General features: G+C 40.4%; 1 protein-coding gene across 5 annotated transcripts in view; it reads left to right on the forward strand.

Annotated features, from left to right (window-relative positions):
- Positions 1 to 5,127: 5,127 nt before the first annotated feature.
- Opcml (opioid binding protein/cell adhesion molecule like) overlaps positions 5,128 to 26,692 on the forward strand; it is a 556,019-nt gene continuing 534,454 nt past the window's right edge. For 3 of the 5 annotated variants that reach the window (XM_090319725.1, XM_090319726.1, XM_090319728.1), the window contains exon 1: positions 5,281 to 5,591. In XM_090319725.1, coding sequence (XP_090175851.1) covers positions 5,425 to 5,591 — 167 coding nt within the window. In that variant the 5' untranslated portion in view covers positions 5,281 to 5,424. Of the gene's footprint in view, positions 5,257 to 5,280; positions 5,592 to 26,692 lie in introns of those variants that run through there. The other 2 variants (XM_090319729.1, XM_090319727.1) reach the window with 2 other exon arrangements.

Consider the following 26,692-nt stretch of genomic DNA (forward strand, 5'->3'; position numbering starts at 1 on the left):
TATCCTAGTCCATGGTATCTGGTTTATTTCCTCTGTGAGATTATGAACCCCTAGATGGCAAGTAGCAAATAATATTCTTTCTATCTCCAGGCCCTATAAAGTGCCTAGATACTCAATAAATGCTAGTGAAAACAGAAAGGAAGATGACTGGATGAATCACCAAAATAAATCAATACCATGAGAGAGTTAGCTAAGAATTCAAGTAACTAGCAAGCAATATAAAGCATAAATTAAGATATTTCTCTGGGGCTCAGAGAAGTCATATTTAACAAGAAGGGAAGACAACCCAGGAAATGATTTCAGAATTCTTGCTCCTTGATCTCACACTATGTGAACCATTACTATCCCTGCAAGATATCATATATATATATATATATATATTAGTTCTTTAAAGAGAAATAGTAATCATAAACCAAGAAATGGTGACTCACCAATACTCTTCACCTAGTGAAAGGTATTCTTTTAGAGTGTGTCTGTGAGGTGTCTCCACAGATGATTAATGTGTGAGTCTCACCAGATGCAGTAAGGGAAGGTCATTTGCTTAAGTGCCACCTAGTAGGCTGGAAACCTACTGGACAAAACAATGGAAAGGAGCTTTTGTTACTCATCTCCTAGTGATACATATATTCCTCTTCTTTTTGGATGTCACCACTCCAGATTATCTGGTCTTTAGACTCTAGCAGCCTTCTAGGTGTTCGGGCCTCCCCCTCACGTAGAGACTTTCATCATTGGCTTTGTTTGATCTTGAACTTGGACCTGGTTATGCTACCAATCTCCAAGAATTTCTAGCTCTGGAAAGCCATGTGGTAGAATGTGTTAGCCTTTACAAATTATGTAGGCCTGTTCCTCTAGGAAATCTTTTCTAGCTCTATCTGTCCATCCATCAATCTGTCTATCCTGTTGCTTCTATCACTGGAGAGCACGCTGATGAAGGGACTGGCCTTCTGGAGAATGCAGAGAAAGAACTGAGATTTCCCATGCAACAAATATTTTCCAAGTACTTCTTCATAGCAGCCTGTAGATGGTAGCTGAGGAATCAAGATGAACAAACATTCTTCTTGCAGAGCCTTAAGATCTCACAGGAGTCAGTCAGTTATATACAGAACATACCAGGAATTCACAAGCAGACAGTAAGTGGTAGCAACTGAACTCTATAGCTCTTAGTAGCCTCCTCTCCTAAGCACTACAGAGCCACATACTCACAGTGGGACTCTTGTGTGCCTATGGTTTTCCATTGACTTGCCTATATTGTTTTGTTGTCATTTTCCCGTTTGGATATTATGTGTATGTGTTTTGGCTTTGTTAATCTCATTATTCTGACTAAAAGATAAGAGGATAGAAACTTAATGTTCTGCATCATTGGGAACTGCCTTGGCGCCTGGCACTGTGTGGCAGGAACCCCTGCCTGTGTCATGGCTGTGAAGAAGCTTTGATGGAGATGGAATCCCGCTGTGTTCCCTGAGCTAATCTCAAATTCTTGGGCTCTGGTGCCTCCATCTCTTGGGTAGTTAAGCAGCTGTGACTACATGCATGTGCCACTGTACCCAACTATGAATGAGCTCTTATTAACACCACTTACAAGCTAGGAGACATAATTTGAGAGAAAAACTAATTTGCTGAGGATAACAGAGCTTTTTAGCGGCAATGCTAGCATTTGAAGCCAGGCATTTGAATGCATGCAAACACAGGTTCTTTTAGTTCGCCTAGGCAGAAGATGTACTGCATACTGGAAAGACGGGGATGTGGACTATGATGGAAAAGATGTATATGTTAAAATACAGCAGATCCAAATTCTGATCTCAGGACAGTGGAGGATTGGGAAAGACGCTTACCACATAAATACCTTGGTTTAGAAATTTACGGATGCCTTAGGTTGATTGGGCAGCTGGTTATTTTAAGAGTACTCTATTGTGTTTTCTAGATTTGTTCTACAGTATTGTGCTTGAGCATGGAACTCTGTTTCCTCTAAACTTCCTTAGTCTAAAAAATATGGAAACCCATCTTCCTTAATCATTGTCTTTTCCTGATATGTTTCCAGTTTGGTACTCCTATCTTGAGGCCACAGGGCAATCAACTTCATCAGGCTAAGTAAAACGACTCCTTAATGGCTGTACTTCATGGGTCCATGCTGGCTCAGGTGAGTCTCAGTTACATAAGCATGCATTGTATCAAATGCAAGCTTCCTATTTTATGGTTCCTCTTTATACACACACACACACACACACACACACACACACACACACACACACACACACACACACAGCAGCTGGGTAAAGTAAACACAAGCTGTAAGCTTTTCCTGATTTCTGAACAACAGTTTGAAGTAGCTTTTATGACTGGATACACATTTCGTTGGGTAAATTTGTAGATGTCTGGGGGATTCTCAATTTCTGAAGACCTGTCCTCACCTAGGCAGGCCCTCTAGGTTAAAATGGAACCTTTGATTTATTCTTGTTTTCACAAGTACTTGTACATAGTAGTTCCAATTCAATGTGTCCTTTCATGAGTACAATGCATCTTGAGCGATGTCACCCACAAACGGAAGCTTATTAATAATCACCTTCCATCTTCAGGTGATTTCTATTTTACCCAGGGACACTTAAATCCTGAGGAAAGATTTGTGTCTTTCCAACTAGATGGGTGCTCTGCTCCCAGAGTCTGTGGCCTACTCTCCCCTCCCCAACCAGTTCTCTCTTCCTGTCCTCCTATCCCCTCCTTCCCCTCTCCCATCCTGTACCATCCACTTCTTTCTCCATTCCTGTCTACTTTTCTCTCCTCTCTTCACTTGCCCTCCCCCTTTTCTCATCTTACCCTCCTTTCCTCTCCTGTCTCCTCTCCTTTCCGGTTCCTTCCCCTATCCTCACTCTTCCTTTTTATCTCTTCTCTCCTGTCTCTTTTCCCCACCCATCCTCATCTGTCCCCTGATCCCCTCAGCCACTCCTGGGTGAAACAGGAGTTCACCCAGAAGATGTGTCTGGACTCTTATTCCCGATTCAGTTCTGTTCTCCGAAAGGAATCTACTTCATTCTGGTTTTCACTGTAACTGATGCGACAAGTGATAACCATTCTCTTTTTCTGAAGTAAGATGTCCTAATTAAAACTTTTAAACAACAACAGAAACAATAATCTATGTGAGCTACATACTTGCCAAGGGGGACTGGGGTAGTGTTTGTGTTCAGTCACTCAGAACCAAGAGCAGGTAGTAGGCTTTGTATCCTTCAGCCAGTAAAGTAATACATGTTAAGGCTTAATGCTTATTTTTTTTTTGAATTACATTTTATTTTGCCAATTGTGCTGAGCCCAGTCTAATTTAACAAATGGCTTTGGGGGCGGGGGGTGGAAATACAGTAGGGCAGATGCACGTAGCCACCATTAAATTAGGATCCAAGAGCGAGATCTACACACAGAAGGAGGTTCTGCCAAGCAGAGCAGGAAAAAGAATAATGGCAGGCCCAAGGAGAGTGAGTGCTTTGGGGTTCAGAGGGGAAAGATAATAGAGCCGAGACCAAAGAAGGCCACATCCCCAGGTCCCTTCCAGACGGCAGCCCCTTCCTGTGACCATAAAACTATAGATGGCTCCTATGAAACCTAATCCAATTACTTTCAAGCCTGTAGCTTTTCCCAGTTCTTGCTTTTCTTTTCTTTTCTTTTTTTTTTTTTTAAATCACGAATAAGATGCATGGATAATGAAGGACTCTTTTGCATGCTATGCTGTTGTAAGAAATTCACTTGCCAGCTTGGAAGGCAAGACATGGTGTGAAGGGTTCCTAAGGACTTCTTGGCGGGTCATCAGAGCAACAAGCGTTTCCCACAGGCTCTGGAGACCCAGCTGTGTCCCTGGGAGAAGCCCAAGCTTGGCTAGATGGCCAGTGGGGGTATTCCCTGGGGTTGCAGGTCCCCTGGGCACGTGAAGACATGTACTTCAGTTCTTCAGGGCGGGGTTTGCCAACTTCTGCGTGGCATCCATAGAGAGGTGCCAGCCTCACTTTGCAATTTGCTGCTTTCCCTGAATGGACTCCCTCGCCGGCCTCCCTCCTCTCAGTCCTCCTCCCCACCCTGGTACCCCGGGGAGCCAGTGAATGGGGCGCCCTGGCATCTCCTCCGCTGGCTCATGGTGTCTGGGCGGGGGATGAGGTGCCATGCTCATCTCTGCCGGGAACCCCAGCCTCCTCGGTGGGGCGCGATGTGCCTGGGCTGGAGGTGGGCGCCCCCGCGCGCCCCCGGCCGCCGCCGCCGGCGTGAGCGCACGGTTCGCGCGCCACTGCCCACCCGCCCGCTGGCTCGCTCAGAGAATCCGCACCGGGTGTGGGGAGGGGGAGTGGCGGTCAGGGATGGAGCTGCTGCCATGACAACCCCGGAGGTCCGGGGCTTCCGGGGGAGGGGTGGGGGCGGCGCAGAGGCCGGGGGCGGCCGCTGAACCGGGCGTCCGCGCGTCCCAGGAGAAGGAGGAGGGGGGAGGGGGAGAGGAGTGGAGGGGGGAGGGGGAGAGGAGGAGGAGGGGGAGGAAGAAGAGGGGGACGAGGGGGAGGAAGAGATGGGGGTCGCCGCCGTGCGCCCCTGAGCCAGCGGCCGGGCAGGGGCTCCTCTAGGCTGGCGGCGACCACCGATTGGACCTCGGGGGAGGACGTCGCCCACGAAGGAAACCTCTCTGACTTCAACCTAACCCGCTGCGGGGTTCCTGCTTGGAACTTTTGATCGCCTTCAGGGAGGGAAGGAGGGAAGGAGGGAGGGAGGGAGGGAGGGGGAGAGAACCAGATGCGAGACTTGGGGACTGGTTTATAAATACATCCATACATATGTGTGCGCTAATAAAACATCTCCTCCCCTGGAAGCAGGAGGCTTTCATGACACCTCCTTCATGTCAGAGACACTTGCCTTCCTCCTCTCTGGCTTAGAAACTTTGGATGCCAGACCTCCGCCGAACCTGCCCCACTGCATCTTAAAGTAGCATCTCCAAGACAGACCCAGGCGGAGAACGCGCAATCGCTGACCTTCATCCCAGCACCTTGCGTCTCCTCTCCCGCCCGGACTGCCTCCCTCCCTCCTTCCTGCCCTCCCTCCCCCCCCCCCCAAGAGGGGGGGAGGAGAGAAGCATCGAGAAAGCTCTTTTTTTGGATGCAGGAGTTGGAGAGGGGAGGGGGGCATCAGGTTCTGCTGGGCTGCAAAGCTGAGGCAGGAACTGAGGAAGAATTATTAGACTCCGGAGAGTCGGCTTCTCCTTCTCCCTGTCTGCTCCTCCAGGCTGCTCCAATCTCGGTCTCCTCTCTCTCTCTCTTTCTCTCTCTCCAGCCGCCCCCCGCCCCCACCATCTCTCCAACACACACCCCACTTCCCGCCAGTGGTGGTGGTGTTTGGGACAGGGGAGCAGGGGGGGCGCGCGTGCGCCAGGCGGCCCCGAGTTGTGGGAAGTTGTGGCTGTCGAGGATGGGGGTCTGTGGGTACCTGTTCCTGCCCTGGAAGTGCCTCGTGGTCGTGTCTCTCAGGCTGCTGTTCCTTGTACCCACAGGAGTGCCCGTGCGCAGCGGAGATGCCACCTTCCCCAAAGCGATGGACAACGTGACGGTCCGGCAGGGGGAGAGCGCCACCCTCAGGTAGGGGAGCATCCTACAACCGTGGGGGGGGGGTGCTGAGACCCTCCCGTGGATGCCTTCTCCAGGGGGCAGGGAGATCCTAAGGCTCCAGGAGGGGCCAGAGCTTCCTGCGGAGAGGCTGTTTTGTAGTAGGCCCAGGTGGTGGTCACTGGCGTTGTGAGATGCTTAGACCGGGTTTTTTGTTGTTGTTGTTGTTGTTGTTTGTTTGTTTTGGATGGATGATCTTCTCAGGGGGTACTAAATGCAACACCTGGGACTTGAGGTGTCTGTGAGTCTTGGCACAGCTGCATGGATGTCTCTGTGAACATGGAGAGGGGTACTTGGTACTTAAGGTACTGTGTTGGCTAGCCTAAGACCTTTCCTTAGGTCTCTCCCAGGCCCAGCAGGATGCGATGAAATAGAGGCTAGACCCTTTCTCAAGCTCTGCATTCACCCACGCCTGCAAGTCTGTTGAAGAAAGAGCCTCTATGCCAACCCGGTGTGGTGTGCGTGGCGGCCCCTCTTGTAAATGTGAGAGCTGTTTTGGTTTGGCCATCTTGGGCCATGCAGAGAAATGTGTAGTTTTCATTCGACAACATCATTCCTGGGTGAAAAGCATGAGAGGGAAGCTTTTTGTTTTAGCTTAATGAGTTACAGAGAATCACTCACATGCTCTAGGCAGAGGGGTGGAGATTCTTGGAATATGAACCTTTGGGGACTGGGCCTGCTGCAGTGGAGACTTTTAATAAAAATGCAGCTACCACTTTCCACCAGCTCAGCAGATATCATCTTTTATCCCTTTAATGAGGCAGTTCTGGTCCTAGGAGAGAGATTCAGGGACGTCCCAGCTTAACTGTGTCTTACAATGTACACAGGGTGAATGCATTTGCCCTGCCTGTGATTTTGATGGTTATGGTGAAAATAAAACATTCTGACCCAGATTCTGCAGCCAGTGTGCAGAGAGAGAGAGAGAGAGAGAGAGAGAGAGAGAGAGAGAGAGAGAGAGAGAGAGAGAGAGAGAGAGAGAGAGAGAGAGAGAGAGAGAGAGAGAGAGAGAGAGAGCTCGCACATGGGGGGAGTCCCGTTCTTATAAGCTTCTTCTGGGGAACTGAGGAGAGCCTCTGAGACACAGGTATTCTGTTCCTGAATGCCAGGGTTTGTTTGAGATTTTGGTTACTTTGCTTTTTTAGCTGAACCTTGTTTTGAGCTAAAGAAGAGATCTCAGAGGCCAGTCTACTGGAGGATAGACAAGACAGACATTATAAGGGACAACTTCTCTTGCCCAGTGAGCATGCCTTAGCTTATCCTAAATGAGAATGTGATATCCCTATTTCATTGCTCAAGGAGTATGTGTTTTCTGAAACCTATGCAATGCACATCTGTAGAGGATTAGTTGGTTCCATGATCCTAAGAGCTTAGGTAAAGGTCAAGTACGGTGTGAAGGGGCTTGAACACTTCCTAACACCACTAATCTTCTCATAGAGACAAAGAGGCCCGGCAATGAGTATTATTAGCTCAATGCTGAACTTTCCCAACACTTTAGAGCTCCTCTGGTCTCAAGAATTACACCAGAAACTTGGGTTTTCTCCTTTCTCGGATGCAGTAGGTGAATTTGACCATTAGAGGGCGAACTTTCATCTACTTTTTTTTATTTTTTATTTTATTTTATTTTTTATTAGCTGCTGCCCTGTTTTCATGATCTTCAAATTGTAATGTTTAGCAGCTGGGCTTGGTAATGAGAATGTGAATAAAAAAGGAAAAAAGCTGAATACTTGCTTTTCATGCTTTGTGGGAAAAATCCCCAACAACTTACATGTTCAAGTATAAATGCTATTACCTTAGTAATTGGTTTTATGCTTTAGTTTTTCTAAAAAAAAAAAAAAACAACTCAGAACATATTCTATAGTTGGTTTTGCCTCTCTTCTGTACTTTTGTCTCTGAAACAGAGAAATCCAGAACATTATGCACATACTACTTTTTAATATACTCTAAATTCCATCTTGTATATATATTTATTACTTTTATGTTTGACAACAGAACTAAGGTTTGAATTTGGGACCTTGTGTTTGCTAGGCAGCTGTTCTGCCACTTGAGCCATGCTTCTATCCCTTTTTTTGCTTTAGTGATCTTTCAGAGAGATTTCACCATTTTCTCCACACTGTGCTATTCCTACCATAATTGGAATTACATATTTGTACTGCCAGTTAGCTATATTTCTTTGTTTATTTAGATGGGTTATTGCTAATTGATTGCCAGGGCTGCCCCCAAAACTTCCTGATATCTGATTCCTGGGTAGCAGAGATTGTAAGTATGAGCTCCTGTACCTGGCTTCATTATTTAATTTATTTTGTGATAGTTACTGAGGCTTGAACTCAGGGCTGGAACTCCATCACGTAGTCTTTACCCTCATTGCCGGTAGTTTACCATTTGAGCCAAAGCTTCACTTCTGAATTTTTGTTAAGAGTTTCATGAAGTTTCCTATTCCAGCTGGCTTCAAGCTGCAATCCTCAGATCTCAGCCCGCTGCATAGCAAGGATTACAGGCATGAGCCGCTGGCGTCTGGATTCATCCTGTATTTTTCATAATATACCTCCCAGTGATTTTCTTGAATCTCAGCCATTTCCTTTTCTTCTTTCCTTCCTTCTTTCATTATTTAAATTCATATCATTCCCTGATAGCTAAGAAGTGCTGAGTTCAGTATAATCACAATGTTTTGGTTTTTTTTTTATAGAAAAAAATAGAGCACTTCCTGCCAGTTTCTCTGGGTCCCACACATTTGCCTTTCATTTCCAATGCACATAGTTCCTCAGGACACTGAGATAGAGTCTACAATTGAATTTGATAGAAATATATGATGATGGCCTTGACCACAGATCAATGTGCTATGTCTTTCTTTTTCAGTTTGAAAATATTAGTATTTGTTCGTTTTATTTATTTTTGTGGTGTTTGGGATTCAATCCAGTTCCTCATGCATAGGAAACATATACTTTAACAATGAGCTACATTTGAGAAGCTTGTAATTTTTATGTCTAGTCACACTTAAGTGTCTTCGTGATAGGGTTCACTGGGAAGTCATTCCTTGGCAAGTTAATTTTTCAAATGGAACTAATGATACCATGTCTATTAGCTACAGAAGTCATTTTTCGATGTATCCGCTAGACATTATATTTATTACCCTTCTGTATCTAAATGTTGCATGAAGTTAGCAAAGGAGCAAAACAAAGGGATGAAAAAACTTAAGTCCGCCTTCAGATTTCCCAGTGAAAAATCTCACAGTTTAGAGGAAATGGCTCCCTTCCTGTTGTGACTGTTGTGGGGGACAATTGCAAGTGATATGAGATGACACTGAGATTTCAGATGGGGAAGAAAACTTGCTTTGTGTAAGTGAGTCAATATTATCATACCTGTGACTACTTCATAGAGCTACTTGAAAAGGAAGAGCAATTATTTGAATATTGAGTTATTTTGCCTTTTTGGAAGTGAGTCGGTATGGAAAACGAAGGTGCTATTCACTATGGTTGAATTATAGCCTCTATGAATCTGATTTGAATTCATTATTACAAATGGGCCCTCTTGGCCAGAATCATTTCATTACAATTATGTGCTGTTGGGTTAAAAACGTTCAGTGCCTTTCAGTTAGATTAGATATGACAAGTATCTGAGTTTCCTGAGTCACTGCCTGCCTTGGGACAGAAGCCAGGAAACCAAGAGCAGAATCAGCTGGTATCTATCTATTAAGCCACCTCCATGGCCCAAGTGCCAGCCAATGGTGCCTTCTTCACAGACCCCATTCACCTCTAAATTTCCTCAACTTCCTCTGTGAATCCTCTTGAGCCTTCTGTGTGGCAGTTTTGAGGGGTGCCATGAAACTGTGGTCATAATTGTCCCTGTGGTACTTTGTGGGAGAAGATCCCACGCACTCAGTGGTTTATTGTGTTGATGTTTTCTCATTTGTTTTCAATAGTAGGATAATCGTTTTGCTGTGTTCAGGGGTTGTTGATCCAGGATTATGCTTAATGGCTCTTTTCTAAACTGTGCTGGCATTTTGAGTTGTAGTTTTGAGTGAATCCATTCAGAAACAAAGATATAAGGTTTGACTACTGCCAAGTAATAATCTGAGTAGTGGGGTTTGGGCCAAAGAAGCTGTGCAGTGGGGGTTTTCCTGCTTTCTGCTCTCACCACCAGCAGCGTGTCCTATTACGTAAATGAGGAAATATGAGGTCAACTGTTAGGTCATTGCAAACACACATGCAATTTTGGCATCTCAGTGTTTAAGGGATTAAAGCAGAATTAGGGCTGTATAAGTATGAAGATGGTGCTCTTGGTCTGGGAAGATGAATGTGTATAAAGATGAATGTGTATAAAGAGCAGGAACAGTCTCAAAAGGATCTCTTTCATGGTGATGCTATCCTGAGTTTCTTATCAGAGTTAATGAAGATTTTACACACACACACACACACACGTATATGTCATACATATATGTGAACCCAGGGCCTCACATTCTTGATTTTTTTAATATTTATTTATTTTTATTTTTTAAATATTTTATTGTAATTAATAAAAGGGTTACATGATATTTGCCAGATAGAAGGTGCATTAATTCACATACATTGATACCCTTTCACATGTCTTGGTCCTCATTACCCTCCCCTCCACCCCCCCATCTTGATTTTCCCCCCTTCCGTATCCAATTTCAAATAGCCAAATACAAATATATCCAATATATCAGATAACAAAGTGAGATACTGTAACAATATGGTATAACCAAGGGACAGCAAAAGAGATGAGAGATAACATAGTTGTTTTTTTTTTCCTTCTTTCAAGGATGGTATCTACAACCTGAGACATGCTGCTACTTCTTTGAGATGCTTTTTTTTTTTTTGCCAGTCCTGAGCTTGGGCTCAAGGTCTGAGCACTGTCCTTGGAATTTCTCAAGGTTAGAGCTCTACTACTTGAGCCTCTGCACCACTTCTGGCTTTTTTCTATGTATGTGGTACTGAGGAATCGAACCCTGGTCTTCATGCATTGTAGGCAAGCACTCTACCACTAGGCCAAACTTCTGGCCCTGAGATGCTTTTTTAAAACAGTGGCATTGTTGCTAGGGATCAGGGTGCTACTTAATGGCATATATCGAGCTTACCATGCACAAAGCTCTAGGCTTAAACTCCACCACCTCTCAAAAATATCTAATATCCAGCTCCCAGACGAAAGGAATAAACATCTCTCGAGATGGGCACAAATGTGGTTGAGAACTACTTCTCTCAGGGGCTGTCTGACCTGGAACATGTGAGCAAGGGTGAATGTCAGGTGTCTCACTCCAGCTGACGTGCCTTCTCTGTACTGTGCAGTGATGGAGACTCTGGGATGATGGATTCTGTGCTTTACAGGGAGTGGGTACCAAGGATGAAAATTAAGTGCTAGCTGAATGGTTCAATCCATTTTAATGTGCCTCCATTTCTTCTGAAGTAGTATCATCTCTCCGGTGATCCAGGAATCTTATCAGAACAGTTTCATTCTCTTTGGAATGCAGTGCTTGGACAATGAGCCGTTAGTATTTGGGGATCTTAGAAATTCTGTGAGACTAGATTCCATTCAAATCCTTGGCCAAAGAAGGGACCACTGAACCTACTGAAGCCTGCGGTTTGGTCTGAAGCTATACAAGGGCCCTTTGAATCTCTGCTGACTAGACAGTAAGCAGATGGAAGAGTCAGGGGACTTGTCCAGGCAGCAGAATAGATATGTACCAGGAAGGCTGTCCTATCTCTGCAGAGATTTGCCTTGCCATAGATGGGAATGGACACAGAAAACCACTGACCAAGGATGTGGCTCATCCTTAGTTAAGCCATAGCTGCATGATTACCCAGACTAGAAAAGCTGGGCTGGCTTGAATATGAACATGGCTGATTGGTAGAGTTACATCTCACTCCTACAACACATGCGCCACTTTCCCACCCTCAAAGCAAGGGATGGAGTCATGAAAGAATGAAGGGGCCACAGAAAACACCACATGTTATCCAAGGCCTTTGGTTAATTTGGCTTCTTGTAGTAAACCAGATCTTTGGGTTTAGGTTAGCTCCATCTTTCTATTTCATTTCCATCTACCTTCTAACAAAGACTGCACCCTTGACCTTCTTACTGTGCCAACTGCAGAGCTGGCTGTGAGGAAGCCATCCCTCAGATGTGAGGGGATGTGGGAGTGAGTAAGAGATGAGACAAGCCAGGCCTTTTTGACCTTCCCAGGGGAGGACTTTTTTTTTTTTAAATTGATTCTTATTAACAGAAAGCACTTTTTACTGTCATGAGATGAGAAGAGGGAATTAATCCAGGATGTTTTGTAGAAGTTTGCTTTGTCTATTTTGTAAGAAAAGAAGTATTAACCTTTGCTTTTTAAAAAAAAATACAGACAAGAAAGCACCAAAGTATTTCAGATATGTTTGCTATTGTTTGTCTTGCAGGAAGATGGTTAGTCTGATGTTGGCTTTAGTGAAATTGGTGCCACAGTTTCCAGGGAGTATTGGTTGGAGAGGGGCTGGTTCTTTTCATCTTTGTGCTTCCACAAGCCACTGCCACACCCAAGCCAATAGCATTTTCCTATCTGTTTCTACACTGGTCTATGTTTGTATATGAGAAGGATGCAGTGAAGCTTCTGTGTCTTGGCTACTCAGCCCTTGCCCTGCCCTTGATGTGTGGTCATTTTTCTGCGAGGAAACATTAGAGAGAGGAAGAGTTTGAGCCTTGTTAAAATCTTTTCTTTTAGGCAAACACCATGGTCCCTTTAATAAAATTTCCAAGGGCCACAGTAGAGAGATATGATTTTGTGTGTGTGTGTGTGTGTGTGTGTGTGTGTGTGTGTGTGTGTGTGTATGTGTGTGTGGTTTAACTTGTTCCTTAAAGCTTATGTTCTGTTCTGTTTCTTTCATTTTCTTTTTCTTTCTTTTTTTTTTTTTTTCTATGTATGTGGTACTGAGGAATGGAACCCAGGGCTTTGTGTTGCTAGGCAAGCATTCTACCACTAGGCCACACTCCTAGGCCTATACTCTTATTTCTTGAGTCGCTCCTCCACTCTGGCTTTTGGGTAGGATTACAGGCTTGAATAAGTGATATCAGGTCCCCATGTGCTTTTTCAACAGCAAACCTTTGGATAGTCATAATTTATTGGGAGTCAGATGCCACACCCATCACCTATTATCTCCTGGATACCTAGGAGATTATCTTAAAGGGACATTAAGCCACTGCTCTTCTGTCATGTGATTATGTAACAGATTTTCCTTTATAAGGCCTTTCTGCTTCTCCTCAGGTTCCAAGTATTCATTTCCCTTGCAGATACTGAGACCAAGGAAGGTGTCCAAAACAGAACAGAGCAGGAGTGTCTTATCTCTTTCCTGGACACATTGGAGCAAAGGCCAGGAGACTTGCCTTTAGCTGAGGGCCTTAGGTGGCAGTTGTGTCACCTGTAGGGTGTTGCATTTAAGTAGGTGCTGAACTCCTTGTTCCAGCTAGAAGTCATGAAAGTTCAACACTCTGCAAAATGATGGCCACCAGAGGGTTTCCATCATGAAGCACATTGGTGTTCTGGGCCAAATCTCTATGCTCATGTATTATCCTATCACTTGACCTTCTGCAGCACAGACAGAGCCCTAAAGGACTTGAAAACTAAGGCAAAGAAGCACATCATCTATTGACCAAAAGCCACCAATGAGACCCTTAAGGAAAAGAGTTTCTTTCCCTGCAAAGTATAGAGTGAGCAGAAACAGTTGCTTTAAGCCCTAAAATATGTCATCTCATACTTTCCTTACCTTTAGATTCACATTTTAGTTGAACCATTAAGACTGTGGAAATAGCTATAGGCCCTCTATTCACCTTTCCTACTGATTCATACCCTAGGGAAAATCATGTGACTCATTTTATCTACCTCTTCCCTGGAAATGATACATTTTACTTAAATCAAAGAGATGCTGAAGGATTTGACCTGGCTTCCCATAAAAGTGCAGATCGATAAAGTGTTTAAAATTGGTTTTGAATATTAAACATTTTCAGTAGTTCTGAAGATTTACTGCATCCGATTAACCAAGTTTCCATTGCATAATCAGAACAAAGAACATTTTAAGTGGTTGTTAAGTTTTCTGGCTAGTCCTCAGAAGATAATTTAACTCACAATTACCCAAAACGCTGTAGAATAGCAAGGAAGAAGAATACAGAATAACATTGTTGTAAAAGAAGTAATTATGCCAAAGAGAAAAAAAATGACTATGATAATTTTCTATTTATTTTGAGTTCCAATGATGAAGAAAAGTAGGTATAATTACAATAAGATAATATGGAAACATTTTCTTAAAGCTATTTCTGAATACTTTCAAAAGTTCTGAAAGTTTATATTACTGTTTCTATAGGGCCAAATTTAATTTTTAAGATACGTGGTTCTTTTGAGAATCCATCAGTGTATGCATTTGTTGGGAAGCATTTTGCTGGTAATTGGGGAAATTCCATAGAAGAGGAAGGAAGGACAAAAGAAGATTTGCAGAAATAAAGGATAGAGATAAAGTAAAGGAAAGACAAAAAAAAATGGAAAGGCACTGGACAAGGACAAGTAAGAGAGTTATTTTCTGCAGGTAGCATCAAGAAATTGAAGGAAGAGATAACAGGAACCATGAGGCAGGAAAATCATAAGGGGCAGGGGCCCTAAAATACAATTAAAATCAAAGGCTAAGCCTTCTAAAGTTCTGGTATTTAATTGTTATCTCCTTGATTCTTCAGGCAGCACAACCACATATGACTAGAGTCCAGTGTATTTCAGCCACCATCAAGATAAAAGCAACCTAGAGTTCTTGCTTGCCAACAGGCTCCAGGCCTCCTTCCCTTCCCTCCCTCCTTCCCTCCCTCCCTCCTTCCCCCTTCCCCTTTCCTTTTTTCCTTCCCTTTCCCCTTCCTTCCATCCTTTGTGCTATGGAACTGGGTCTTGAACTCCGGGCCTTCCATGACTGCCATGATTGTTTTCTCTCAAGACTAGGGCTCTATCACAGCAGCCACACTTTCATTTCCAGCTTTTTGCTCATTAGATAGAGATAACATCTCCATCTCATGGAGATGGATTTGTCTACCTGTGCTAGCTGCCAGCAACGGGCCTTGTATTTCAGCCTCCCAAGTAAGTAGGATTGCAGGGATGAGCCATTGATGCCCTGGAGGGTTCCAGGCTTTCAGTTCTTTTCTACCTGCCTCACAGCTCCACATCTTCCCTTGCCAGTAATCTTGTTTCATGTCTTTCTCATCTACATTGGCTCTGAGTGGTTGTACCCCCTGCTTGTCAGCTGGAAACTCCTCTTTGATTGAAGTAGTCTTGCTTAAGAGTGTCCCTCTGCCTTTTCAGAGATTGCATTTTTGTTTGATTATTTGAATGTTCATTGTGTAGATCTCTTCATCAGAGGTCTAGGCTGAAGGATTCTTGCTCTTGTCTGTTTGGATCCTCTATAATTCTGTACTTTCCTCTCCCATCTACAACTTACTAAATCAGTTACTTTAGACGTCTATCTTGACCAGCCTTCCATGTGGCTCAGACTTGTGACTTCAAGACTGCTACAGGGCTGTTTACAACTCCCAGGTAATAAAAGACAGAGTTACTATTATCATCTACAGGGTCTTAAGTCAGTCCTGTGTTTTATTTGAATGGCAATGCTCGTAGAGAGATAGGATGCTGTAAGACACCTATGAAGAAGAAATTATAGTATTCAAGTTGATCCTGCCCTGATCCAATTGCCTTTTCCTATGTCATTTCCATTGTTTCTCTGAAGCTCTCTGTGTAATTCAAAAGTCTTCTGTGGTCTCTTTAGTGTGTGCAATTTCTAACACAATGTCTAAGATACTTCCTAACAATATATTCCCCAAGTTGTTAAAATAAAATGCTTCTCCTTTCTTCCTGTTTCTTCCTATCATAAGTACATGTGGGCATACACATGCACACAAATGAAATGACATTCATGCATGCTTCCAGTTCTTAATGAAGATATTCTCACTCATTTTTAAATTGAGAAGTCATTGAAATTACCACCAGAGTTTCTGGCATTTGAATTCTAGTTGAGATAATGATCTTTCCCTAGATGCTTGGTATTTAACTTGTCCCATCTCCTCCTGCTTGTTATAATTGCAGTATTTATGAATTTCGTAATATTCTTAAAGCCACTGGCAGACTTGGTGCCATCTCCAGGGAGGCATGTCTTCTTTCTTCCTGTCAGTAAGGGTCCTGATGAGAGCATGTATCCATGGAAGTATGCCAACATTGGGGAACAGAAAGGCCAACGTGATTCCTCTCCTAACATTGAAGAGGGCATCTGGGGAGGAAGGAGTTTTTAGACCTATCTTCTGGGATACCTGAAATGCAGCTGTTTCTGCAGCAAGCACCTACCAAGATGGCCCCCACTACATCTCTGCAACGCGCACTTACACCGGTGCAGTGGGAAGACCTTCTAGAATGCTCTTGATTATATGCTCTCTTTTACAATTGGCAAGTCAATAGGTGCTTAGTGAAATGTAAGATAAAGTATAACCTCTCTCAAGAAGTTAAGAACATCAGCTCTGCAGTTGAAAAGGCTCATTCAAGCCCCAACTCTGCTAGTTAAAGAACAGCTGTATGTGGTTGGACAAGTGACACAATTTCTCTAAGCCTTAATTTCCTGATTGAAAAAAACAAAATCAAAAAACAAACAGGGTGTTTATACTCACTCGACTGGGTTACTGGAAGAGAGAAAATGGCCTTGAGTTTGTAAAAGAGTTTAAAAAAAAAACCTCACAATGTAGTAAGCTCACAATAAACTGCAGCTATTAAAATTTTTAAATATAAGGCAGGTCAATCCTTATTCTACATGGGAGAATGGTCCAAAGTCCTATGCAGACATTGAAATATATAAACTCAAGTCCCTGATACAAAATATTATAGTGTTTGCATGCACTCCCTGCACATCTTTCTGTATTTCTAAATTACATATAGAAATTAATATCATCCAAATGCTACATGAATAGCTCCTATTTTATGTTGGATAGGGAAGAATGAGACAAATATGTGATTATTCACACATATAAGAACATCTAGGTGGGTAGATGTTTAATACATCTGCCTTTCTTTTTCTAGATGTTCTTGTTTTGTGATTAAGTTGGAACAGGCAAAACCACACGATCTGGAGAGCTAATTGTAGTAAACTCATAGTTTAAACAAATAGCACTCATTTATTGCTAACTATACATGATGCATCATTGTAGACAGTCAATATGAATATTATTCTGTCCTGTCCTGTCCTGTTCCATTGCACGGTTTTGGAGATTGAACCCAGGGCTTCCTGCACATTAGGCATCTCTATCACTTGAACCACACCCAGCCTGAATGTGGACATTTTAAAAGTTCTAGGGCTGAGAGTTTGGCTTAGTGGTTGAGTGCTTGCCTAGCATGTACAAAGACCTAGGTTCGATTTCTCAGTGCCACATACATAGAAAAAAACGAAAGTGGTGCTGTGGCTCAAGTGGTAGAGCTCTAGCCTTGAGAATACCCAAGGACAGTGCTCAGACAAAAAAAAAGTTTAATTCTAATGCTTTCTTTTATAAATATTTGCATATAATGAATATATAAGTAACAGATCAAAGGAACCAGGAAGAAAGGAAAGAGGGAGAGAAATGATGGGAAGAGATATATTTATTTTAAATAAAGCATTTAAATAAATGTTCATCTCAATAATTATGAACACATACTCATGTTAACTATCATCCCAGAAAGCATAAAGTGTCTAAGAGAACCCGGGGTTTTTCCATGCCTCCTTTTTTACTGCTGTAAAATAACTGAATAAATAAAATGAAATTTATTGTTTGCAGAATCTTTTTCAGTGGCATTAAGAATATCCATGTTGCTGCATAGCCGTTCCCAGCATCCCTTATAGAATGTCTTTCAACTTCCCCAACTGAAACACTAATCATCATCCACCATTCTTCCCTCTCCCACAGGCCATGGAAAGTACCATTCTATTTCTGTCTTGAAGATTCTGTCTCCACTTGGAATCTCTGACAAGTGGTATTGTGTAATACTTGTCCTTTTGTGAGTGGCTAATTTAATTAGCATATCTTCAAGGTTTTTTTTTCCCTGTTGTATCACGTGTCATATTTCTTTCCTTCTTAAGATTCAATCATTGCAATCCTATATCATACTCCTTTAACCATCCTCTGATGGAGACTTGGAGACTTGTATTGCATTCACTATTGTGAATTAAAGCACTATGGATATGGGTATACAAATATTGTTTTGAATCTTTACTTATAATGATTATTTTGGTATTGCCCCAAAGTGGAATTGTCGGATCATGTAATCATTTTCTGATTCATTATTTGAAGAACCGCTATCCTATTTTACATGGTGCTTGTTCTATTTACATTGCCAACAGCCTAACCAATACTTGTCATTTTTTCCTTCTACTTGTTAATTTTTGCCATAACCAATTTAATGAATAGAAATTGTTGTTGATGAGTTGTAGTCTTGAAAAGAAGCCTTTAATCTATGTATGATTTGCACATAGTTTTGAATGTGTGCACATGTTTTAAAATATGTCCCACTGGATAGGTTGTTAATAGGTTAAGCAAATTAATTTTTTATGAGACAGTGTCTTGAAAAATAGCTCAGGCTGATTTTGACCTCATGATTCTATTATCTCTTGAGTGCTAGGAGTTATAATCTTGATCTGTAATGAATATTTCACCATGTTTGTATAGATATTTTTTGTTTAACATTCAGTAGTTGGTATAAATCCAGGAAACTCATACAAGTTCTGCCATTTTACCCTCCTGTCTCTGCCTCCTTTAAGTCGTTAGGGTTACAGGCATGCCTATCCTAATTGTGTTTTTGGATGCATGAAAGTTTTCAGTTTTGCTGTAGTCCAGTTTATCTGTTTTTTAAAATTCCCTTTTGTTGTCTGTGATTTTGATGTTTTATCCAAAAACCATTGTCAAATCCAATGTCATAAGCTTTCCTCCCATGTTCCATTTTGAGTTTTACGGTTATTGTAGATGCATATATAGTTATATACATATAGTTATTTATACATATTTACATAGATATACAGTTATATATGTCCATGTATGCATATGTATAGTTATATATACATAATACATTTATATATGTGTATATATACAGCTATATATACATATTCGGTTACATATATTATGTTATATTAGTTTGTATATATGGTATAAAGATTCAACTTTATCCTCTTGTGGATGGATGTCCAATTTTCCATCATTTCATGGAGAAATTTTTATTGTCTTGACTGAGTGTCTTTGTTCCACATCTTAACATATAGTTGAGCATTATTTGACTGTGGAAACTCATTTGAACATTATTTCTGGGGTTTTCACCTTTGTGTCCAGGACAATCTATTTTAATTAGTGTATTTGTATAGAAAAAAATAAAATTAAGGAATGTGAGATCTTGTATTTACAATGTTGTTTTTGGAAAAGGTGGTTTCTTTGAGATTTTACATGGATTTTAGGTTAGATTTTTGTTGTTTGAAATATGAAAATCTTGTATGCTTTTATTTAGATTTACCAGTATTTTATTCCATTTATGTATGCATGTCTGTGTGTATGTAAGTATGCATGTATTCATTCATTATTTTTGTGATACTGTGGTTAGATCAGAAGGCTTCACAAACATGAAAAATCCTCTTTGATGATTTTATTTTTATTTATTTGATCCTATACAAAATAGAATGGTTTTGTGAATTTTCATTTTGAGTGAGCTATTGTTTTCATATAGGAATGCAATTGATTTTTGTTTATTAATGTTTCCTTCTGTGACTTTATTGAATGTGCTTATTGTTTCTAATATTGATTTTGTGTGGAATATTTAGAATTTTCTACACATAAGATCATACCATATGCAAACAGATAATTTCTCTTCCTCCTTTCTTTTCTTTCTTCTTGACTAAATGTTCTCTGCAGAATTTCCCAAACTATATTGAATCAATGTGAAAGAAGCAGACATGTTTGTTTATTTGTTTTTTTCTGATACTATAGGAAAAACTTTCAGTCTGTATTTTTGTCAATGAATATATAAACATAAGATTTTCATATACAACCTTCAAAGGTTTGAAATAGCTTTTTAGGTTGTGCATAGGTGTGTGTTTGTGTGTGTGTGTGTGTGTGTGTGTAGTGTGTGTATGTCTGAATGTGTGCATTTTTTTTATTGTGAAAGATACTGAATTCTGTTTAATATCTTTTCTGTACCAACTGAGGTGACCAAGTGTTTTCTTAGCCTTTTCCTTCAGTCTGTTAATGTGCTTCATGAGATGATTGCATTTTGTGTATCAGCTACCTTTGCACTGTAGGAATAAATACACTTGGTCATGATGTTTAATTTTTAAAATATCAATTTTCGTACATTTGGAGGGAAGAACTTTGCTTCAATAATTTCACAAGTTGTTGGTCTGCAGTCTTTCACCCTTTCCTGTAATATTACTGTTTGACCTTGTTATCTGAATAATTCTAACTGTTAGAATGAGTTTGGAGCACTGGAGTGGAGCTCAGATGGTAAAGCAGCTGCCGAGCAAGTACAAGGCTCTGAGTTCAAAGGTTGGTGCTGCAAAAAAAAAAAAAAAAGTAATAGAATGAGTTTGGAAAGTCTTTTCTCCTCTTAATTTTTGGGGGGAGAGGTTGAATAAATACTTTAATAAATACTTGAAAGAACTCATCCACGAAGCTTAAGCCAGGCATTCAGACCTTTCTTGCTTTGGTCACTGTATAGTCAGGTCTGCTTCTTGTCCAGGCCACTGTGGTCTGTGATCTTCCTATTCATACTTCCCACGTAGTAAAAAGGCACCCCCCATGATGCCCTGTTTTTATTGGGTGGTATGAGGTCTTGAAAACTTTTTATCTTGACTGGAATTGAACGGCAATTCTGATACCTGCTTTCCAAGTAGCTGGTATTATAGGCCACTGTGACTAGCTGGGAGATTTTAGTATTTCAATCTAGTCATAAGCGTATTATTGTGTGTGTGTGTGTGTGTGTGTGTGTGTGTGTGTGTGTGTGTGTATGTGATTTGTTTGGGATTGAAAATTTTTTTTCTAGGAAATTTTTGATTTCCTGTTTACAATTTTCCATCATACATTTTTTTTTTGGGGGGGGCTGGTTCTGGGGCTTGAACTTTTATTCTTGAGCTTCGTCAAGGATAGTGTTCTACCACTTGAGCCACAGCAGTAATTCCGGCTTTTTCTCTGTATGTGGTATGGAGGAATCAAACCAAAGGCTTCATGCATGCTAGGTAAGCTTATTCTACTAGTAAGCTTCACTCCCTACCCCCATCATACTTTTTTTCATAGTACCTTTTCATGAATTTTGCATCTATAAAATTGGTTGTATGGCTGCCATAAACTCTCTTATTTTTCTGATTTGAGTTATTTGGACCTTGTGTTTTCTCAGACTAGTTAAAACTTATTTTTGTTATTTTTTTCAAGGAACCTACTTGTTTTCTTTATATTCTCTGGTGTTTTTCTTTCTCCATTTCCTTTTCCTTTTTTTGTGTGTGTATTGAGGGGGAAGGGAAGGTGGTCCTGGGGCTTGAACTCAGGGCCTGGGGGTTGTACTTGACTTTTTATGCTCAAGGCTAGCCCTCTTGAACCAGAGCTCTACTTCCAGTTTTTCTTTTTTAGTAGTTAATTGAAGATAAAAATCCCACAGGCCTTTCTACCAGGGCCTTTGAGCCTTGATCGTCAGATCTGTCTCCTGAGTAGCTAGGATTATAGGCATGAACTACTGGACCCAACTCTCTATTGTTTATCCTACCTCTGGCCTGCTTATATTTACATACACACATGCATACACACACATGCACACACATTATATACCCTTATATTAATATATCTCTCTATATAATTATAAACATATGTATACATATATTACATACATATATGTACACGTACATATATTCTTATGTTAATTTTATGTATAGTTTTTTCCCTGTTTTGGAATTTAATGGCTTAAAGTCAAATTAATATGAGAACATACTCTTCATTTTTGTTTCTGCATAGAGCTCTACATTTCTCTCGATGTTGCTTTCTTTATATCTCATAGTCCTTGGGGTGCTGTAATTTCATTTTCATATTTCTCAAGATTTTTTGCTATTTTTTGTACTAATTGGTTGTGTAAGAGCATGTTGTTTAATTTATACATATTTGTGCATTTAGTGGTTTTCCTTCTGCTATGGATTTCTGATTTCATTGGCTCTTTGTTAGGGAAAACATTTGGTGTGATTTCATTCTTCTAAAATCTATGAAGATTTGCTCTATGATTTAGCAGTCTATTTGTCCTTATGAAACATGCATCCTTCTGCCTTTGCTGCATAGAATGTGCTGTGTCTATTTGTTATGTCTGACTCAACTAGAGTTTATTTTCTCATTGACCTTCTGTTGTATGTCTTTTCTCAAGAGGGTGTTTGTGATGCTTCCTATTATTATTAGAGGAACTATTTCTACCTTTAATTCTACTAGAGTTAGCTTTATGTGAGTAGATGCTATGAATTTTGATACATATAGATCTTTATGACATCTTCTAGGGAAATGAATCCCTTCATATTTCTATTGTACTTTATTCCTTACAAGGTTCCTAACTTTGTTTTATGTGATATTAGCAATACAATCATGCCTGTTTCCTTGTTTCATTTTCATTGACATATATTTCCAGCCTTTTCCTTCAACCTTCAAGCTGTATATAAACTTAAGTCTCAAATTAATATGTTCTTTTAGGAATCATATATAAATGGATTCTGTTGTTGTTACATTCATTTTAGAAGCTTCTTTGTGTGAGTGTGTGTGTGTGTGTGTGTGTGTGTTTATGCTAATCCTAGGATTTGAACTCAGAATTTGTGTTTCTACTCGCCTACATTGACAGCTTGAAGCCTAATACTCAAACAATGCTTTCAGCCCAGCTTCTGCAATTAATTAATAATTGAATATTGTGGACTTTTCTGCCAGAGTTATGTTTGAACTATGATCCTCCAGATCTCAGCTTCATGGATAGCTAAGGTTATGGTTTATGAAGTTTATGATATTTACATTTAAGAACTCAATGCTAGGGATAGAGTTACTATGCAATGTTACTTTTTTCATGTGTCTTATAGCTTTCTCCCTCTTCAGTTGCCCTTTAATTGACTTACTTTGTAATTAGTAGACTTTTTTTGCATTATAATTTTAATTTTTCTCTCATGCCTTTTTGGATACTCTATAGATATTTTTTGTGGTTAACATATGCAGCATACATAGAGTTTTCTAAAATTATAACGATTTATTGTAACCTAATAATTTTAATTACATACTAAAACACTAGACTTTTGAAGCTTGACTATCAAGTGCTAATGAATTATGTTCATATTGTACTTACATTGCTTTTATCATTGGACATGGATTTACAATTTTTTTATAGTTTTATTTTCCATCCTGCTTTTCTTGAAAGTTTTAGCAAGTATTTATTTTAATAAAACAGTTAAAGTAAGGAGAAAGAGTAACACATTTGCTGTTCTTCATGCAGGAAATGGGAGATTGACTCTTTGAATCAAATTGTGAAAGTAAAGAAACAATAATAGTTTCTTCTCTATTTGTCCATATATTTGTTACTTAATCAGATACATTTTTATAGAGTTTATCTTCCTTTTAGCCTCTTTTTATTTTATTATTTTTTTCTTTTTCTTCCAGTTCTGGAGCTTGAATTCAGGGCCTGAACACTGTCCTTGGGCTTTTCCTCAGGACAAATGCCACAACACCACTTCTTGCTTTTCTGTGTATGTGATATCAAGGAATTGAACCATGTTTCATGCATGCTAGACAAGCATTCTACCACTAGGCAAAACTCTGAGCTCTTATATTTTACTTTTTTCATATATTTATCATTGTAATTTATAGAAGGGTTACATGATATTTGCCAGATAGATGGTGCATTAATTCCCATACATTGATATCCTTTCACATGTCTTGGTCCCCTTTTCCCTCCCCCCCACCCCCACCCTTCATCTTGTTTTCCCCCATTCCCTATCTAATTTCAAATAACCAAATACAAATATATCCAATATATCAGGTAACAAAGTGAGATACTGTAAAGTCTCTTTTTTCACAGTTCTTGAAATACTAGTCTAAGGTAATGAATTCTTTCAGTTTTTATTTATTTGAAAGTACATAGCTTCTTCTTTATTCTAGAAGAAAACTTGCTGAGTTCTGAACTCTTGATTGACAGTTTTATCTGTTTTTGTTTTTGTATTTGCTTTCTTCCCCCCCCCCATTACTTTAAATATAAAAATGCATTACCTTTGGTGTGAAGGTATGCAAGTTTTCTCCTGGAAAACGTTACCTGTGACCTTGCAGGGAGGGGGATTTCCTTTGTACACAATAATTGACCATTTGCTGGTTTCTTGATTTTGATGTGGGGCAGATCTAGTGCCACATGCCTGTAATTCCAGTACTCAGAAGCAGTATGCTTGACGGTATCTGGCAAGTTCCTTAGCCTTAGTTCAGTTTTATTCCTTTGTTCTTGGCTTGTTCCTCATACTTAGTAGTTTCTGATGACCATGTTTCAATTTGCTGAGGTTTTTTTTGTTTTTTGTTTTTTTTTTTTTTAATGTCTAAGTCAGGAAGCATTTCAGGAAGTGGTGCTGTGGCTCCAGGGATAGGACAGTAGTCTTAAGCTGAAGAGCTCAGGGACAATACCCAGGCCCAGAGTTCAAGCTCCACGACCAACACACATATACACACACACAAAAAAAAATCTTTGGGCCCGGAGTTTGGCCTAGTGGTTAAAGTGCTTGCCTAGCATGCATGAAGACCCAGGTTCGATTCCTCGGTACCACATACATAGAAAAAAAAGCCGGAAGTGGTGCTGAGGCTCAAGTGGTAGAGCTCTAGCCTTGAGAAAGTCCAAGGACAGTGCTCAGGCCCTGAGCTCAAGCCCAGGACTGGCAAAAAAAAAAAAAAAAAAAGAGTAAGCATTTCAATTCACAAAATAGTTTTTATTTACAAAAATTTTTATAAAAATTTTATTAAAATCTTTTATAGAAATCTTTTCTAGAAATCTAGCTATTCTCTAGTGGTTCATGCTTATCATCCTACATACCTGGGAGTCTGAGTTCTGAGGAAGCCAGCTCAGCAGGAAAATCTGTGAAACTCTTATCTCCAATAAACTACTCAAAATAAAATCTGGGAGTGGTGCTGTGGCTCAATGAGTAGAATGCTTTTGCCTTAAGCAAAAGAAATTCAACAACAGAGCCCAGGCCCTGAGTTCAAACCTCAAAACCTTTTGCAAAATGCAAAACAAAACAACAATATCAAAAAACCACTTTTATCCTTGTTAATATTCTAATTTTGCTCCCATATAATTTTCTGATGGTTCTACTTCTTTACCTTTCCCTCTTGTCCTTTAAGAGCATATAAGATAGTTTGTAAAAGTTCTTTTAAGTAAGTCCAAAGACTGTGCTTCCTTAGGACTTGAGAGAAGATATATTTGATTCCTTTAAATTGGACAAGTTTCCCATTTCTTTGTATGCCTTGTTAGCTTTTGTTAAAAATCAGGGCAACCGTTGTGAAGTACTCCCACTAGACTCAGTTTTCTTCAATACAGCCTACTTTCTCACTGCTTGACCCACTGAAAGAGAGGAAATAGTCTCATCCCCTCTTGCTTGCAGGCAGAGCATATAGTTTGCAGAGCAGAACAAAGATCAGATTGCCACTCCCATGCTTCAGAGATTGGAGTCATCAGACTGTGGCCTTTAGAATAACCATGCTTATTATGCTATGGGACTACACAAATGAGTAACAGAAGTGAAGGGAAAGAAATGCAAAGAAAGAATTAAAAGGGAATACTAGAAAAAAGGGGGGGTAGAAGTTTGGTCTAGTGGTAGAGTGCTTGCCTAGCATATGTGAAGAACTGGATTTGATTCCTCAGTACCACATATATAGAAAAAGTTGGAAGTGGTGCTGTGACTCAACTGCTAGAGCTCTAGCCTTGAGAAAGCCTAAGGACAATTCTCAGGCTCTGAATTCAAGCCCTAGGATAGGCAAGAAAAAAAATACCTGGTCGTATAAATGAAAATTGTCTTTTGTGTATTCATTATTGGACCTAGAGAGAGCTGAGGAAAGATTAACTTAAAGATACACTGATGGCATCTTTTTAAACTACAAAGAGTAAACAAGAAAAAAATCCACTTGAAAAGCCTTTGCACAATGGGAACACTGGAAACAAAAGAGAGAAGCTAGAAAAAAATTAGCAACAGTGGTTGAGAAAACACAAAGAGAAGTGTCAGACAACAAACCACAGATTCAGAAAGCTCAGAGGACACTACACAGGAGGAACTAAAAGATGAAGAAAAAGAGATGTCTTTGCATACCGTATTCACACCAAAGAAGTTCAAGTGAAAGAAGGCAGATGAGAAAAATATCTTACCTGTAGAGGAGTCAAAATAAGAATACCCCTGAACATCTCTTTAGAAATCATGTGCAAGGAAAGAGTATGATGAAATATTTAAAGGGTTGTAAGAAAAAGAATCACTAACCTGGACAAAGACTTCTTCCAGCAAACAGAAATGGAAGAAATTTGTCTTCAATAGCCCTGCCTTACATGAGATGTTAAAAGAAGCTCTTCAAAGAGCTAGGTCACAGACCTGGTCTTACAGGTAGCTTTGATTAGCTCAAGCGGGTTCTGATCATACTCACCCCACTCCAACCAAAGACCTCCAGATACAGCTTATTCCATATCTAAAATCAAATGGTTCATTTTTAGTTTCTCTCTTCCTTGCTCTTTCTCTTTCACCCTTTTCCTCTTTCTATCTCTGTCTTCTCCCTCACTCCCTCTGTCACTCTCTGTCTTTTTCTCTTTCTGTTTTGCATACATACACACTTCTTTTTTCATTGGATATTAATTTCTCAAGAGTAGCAATGTGATTTTAGTTAATTTATGTCAAGTAGATCCACGATGAAGATGCAGATTAGTCTGGACTTGGGTGGTTAGGGCTTGCGCAGTATTTTCTGCCAACTGATTGAGAGTGGTGGCGGTTGGAATGGCGGTAGCCAAGGATACCGCAGTGGCAGTAGCTGCGGCTGCAGCAAGGACCACAGATGCAATT

The sequence above is a fragment of the Megascapheus bottae genome, chromosome 27 (assembly GCF_031878675.1).
Source record: "Megascapheus bottae isolate mThoBot1 chromosome 27, mThoBot2.hap1, whole genome shotgun sequence".
In the NCBI taxonomy this organism is placed as follows: domain Eukaryota; kingdom Metazoa; phylum Chordata; class Mammalia; order Rodentia; family Geomyidae; genus Megascapheus; species Megascapheus bottae.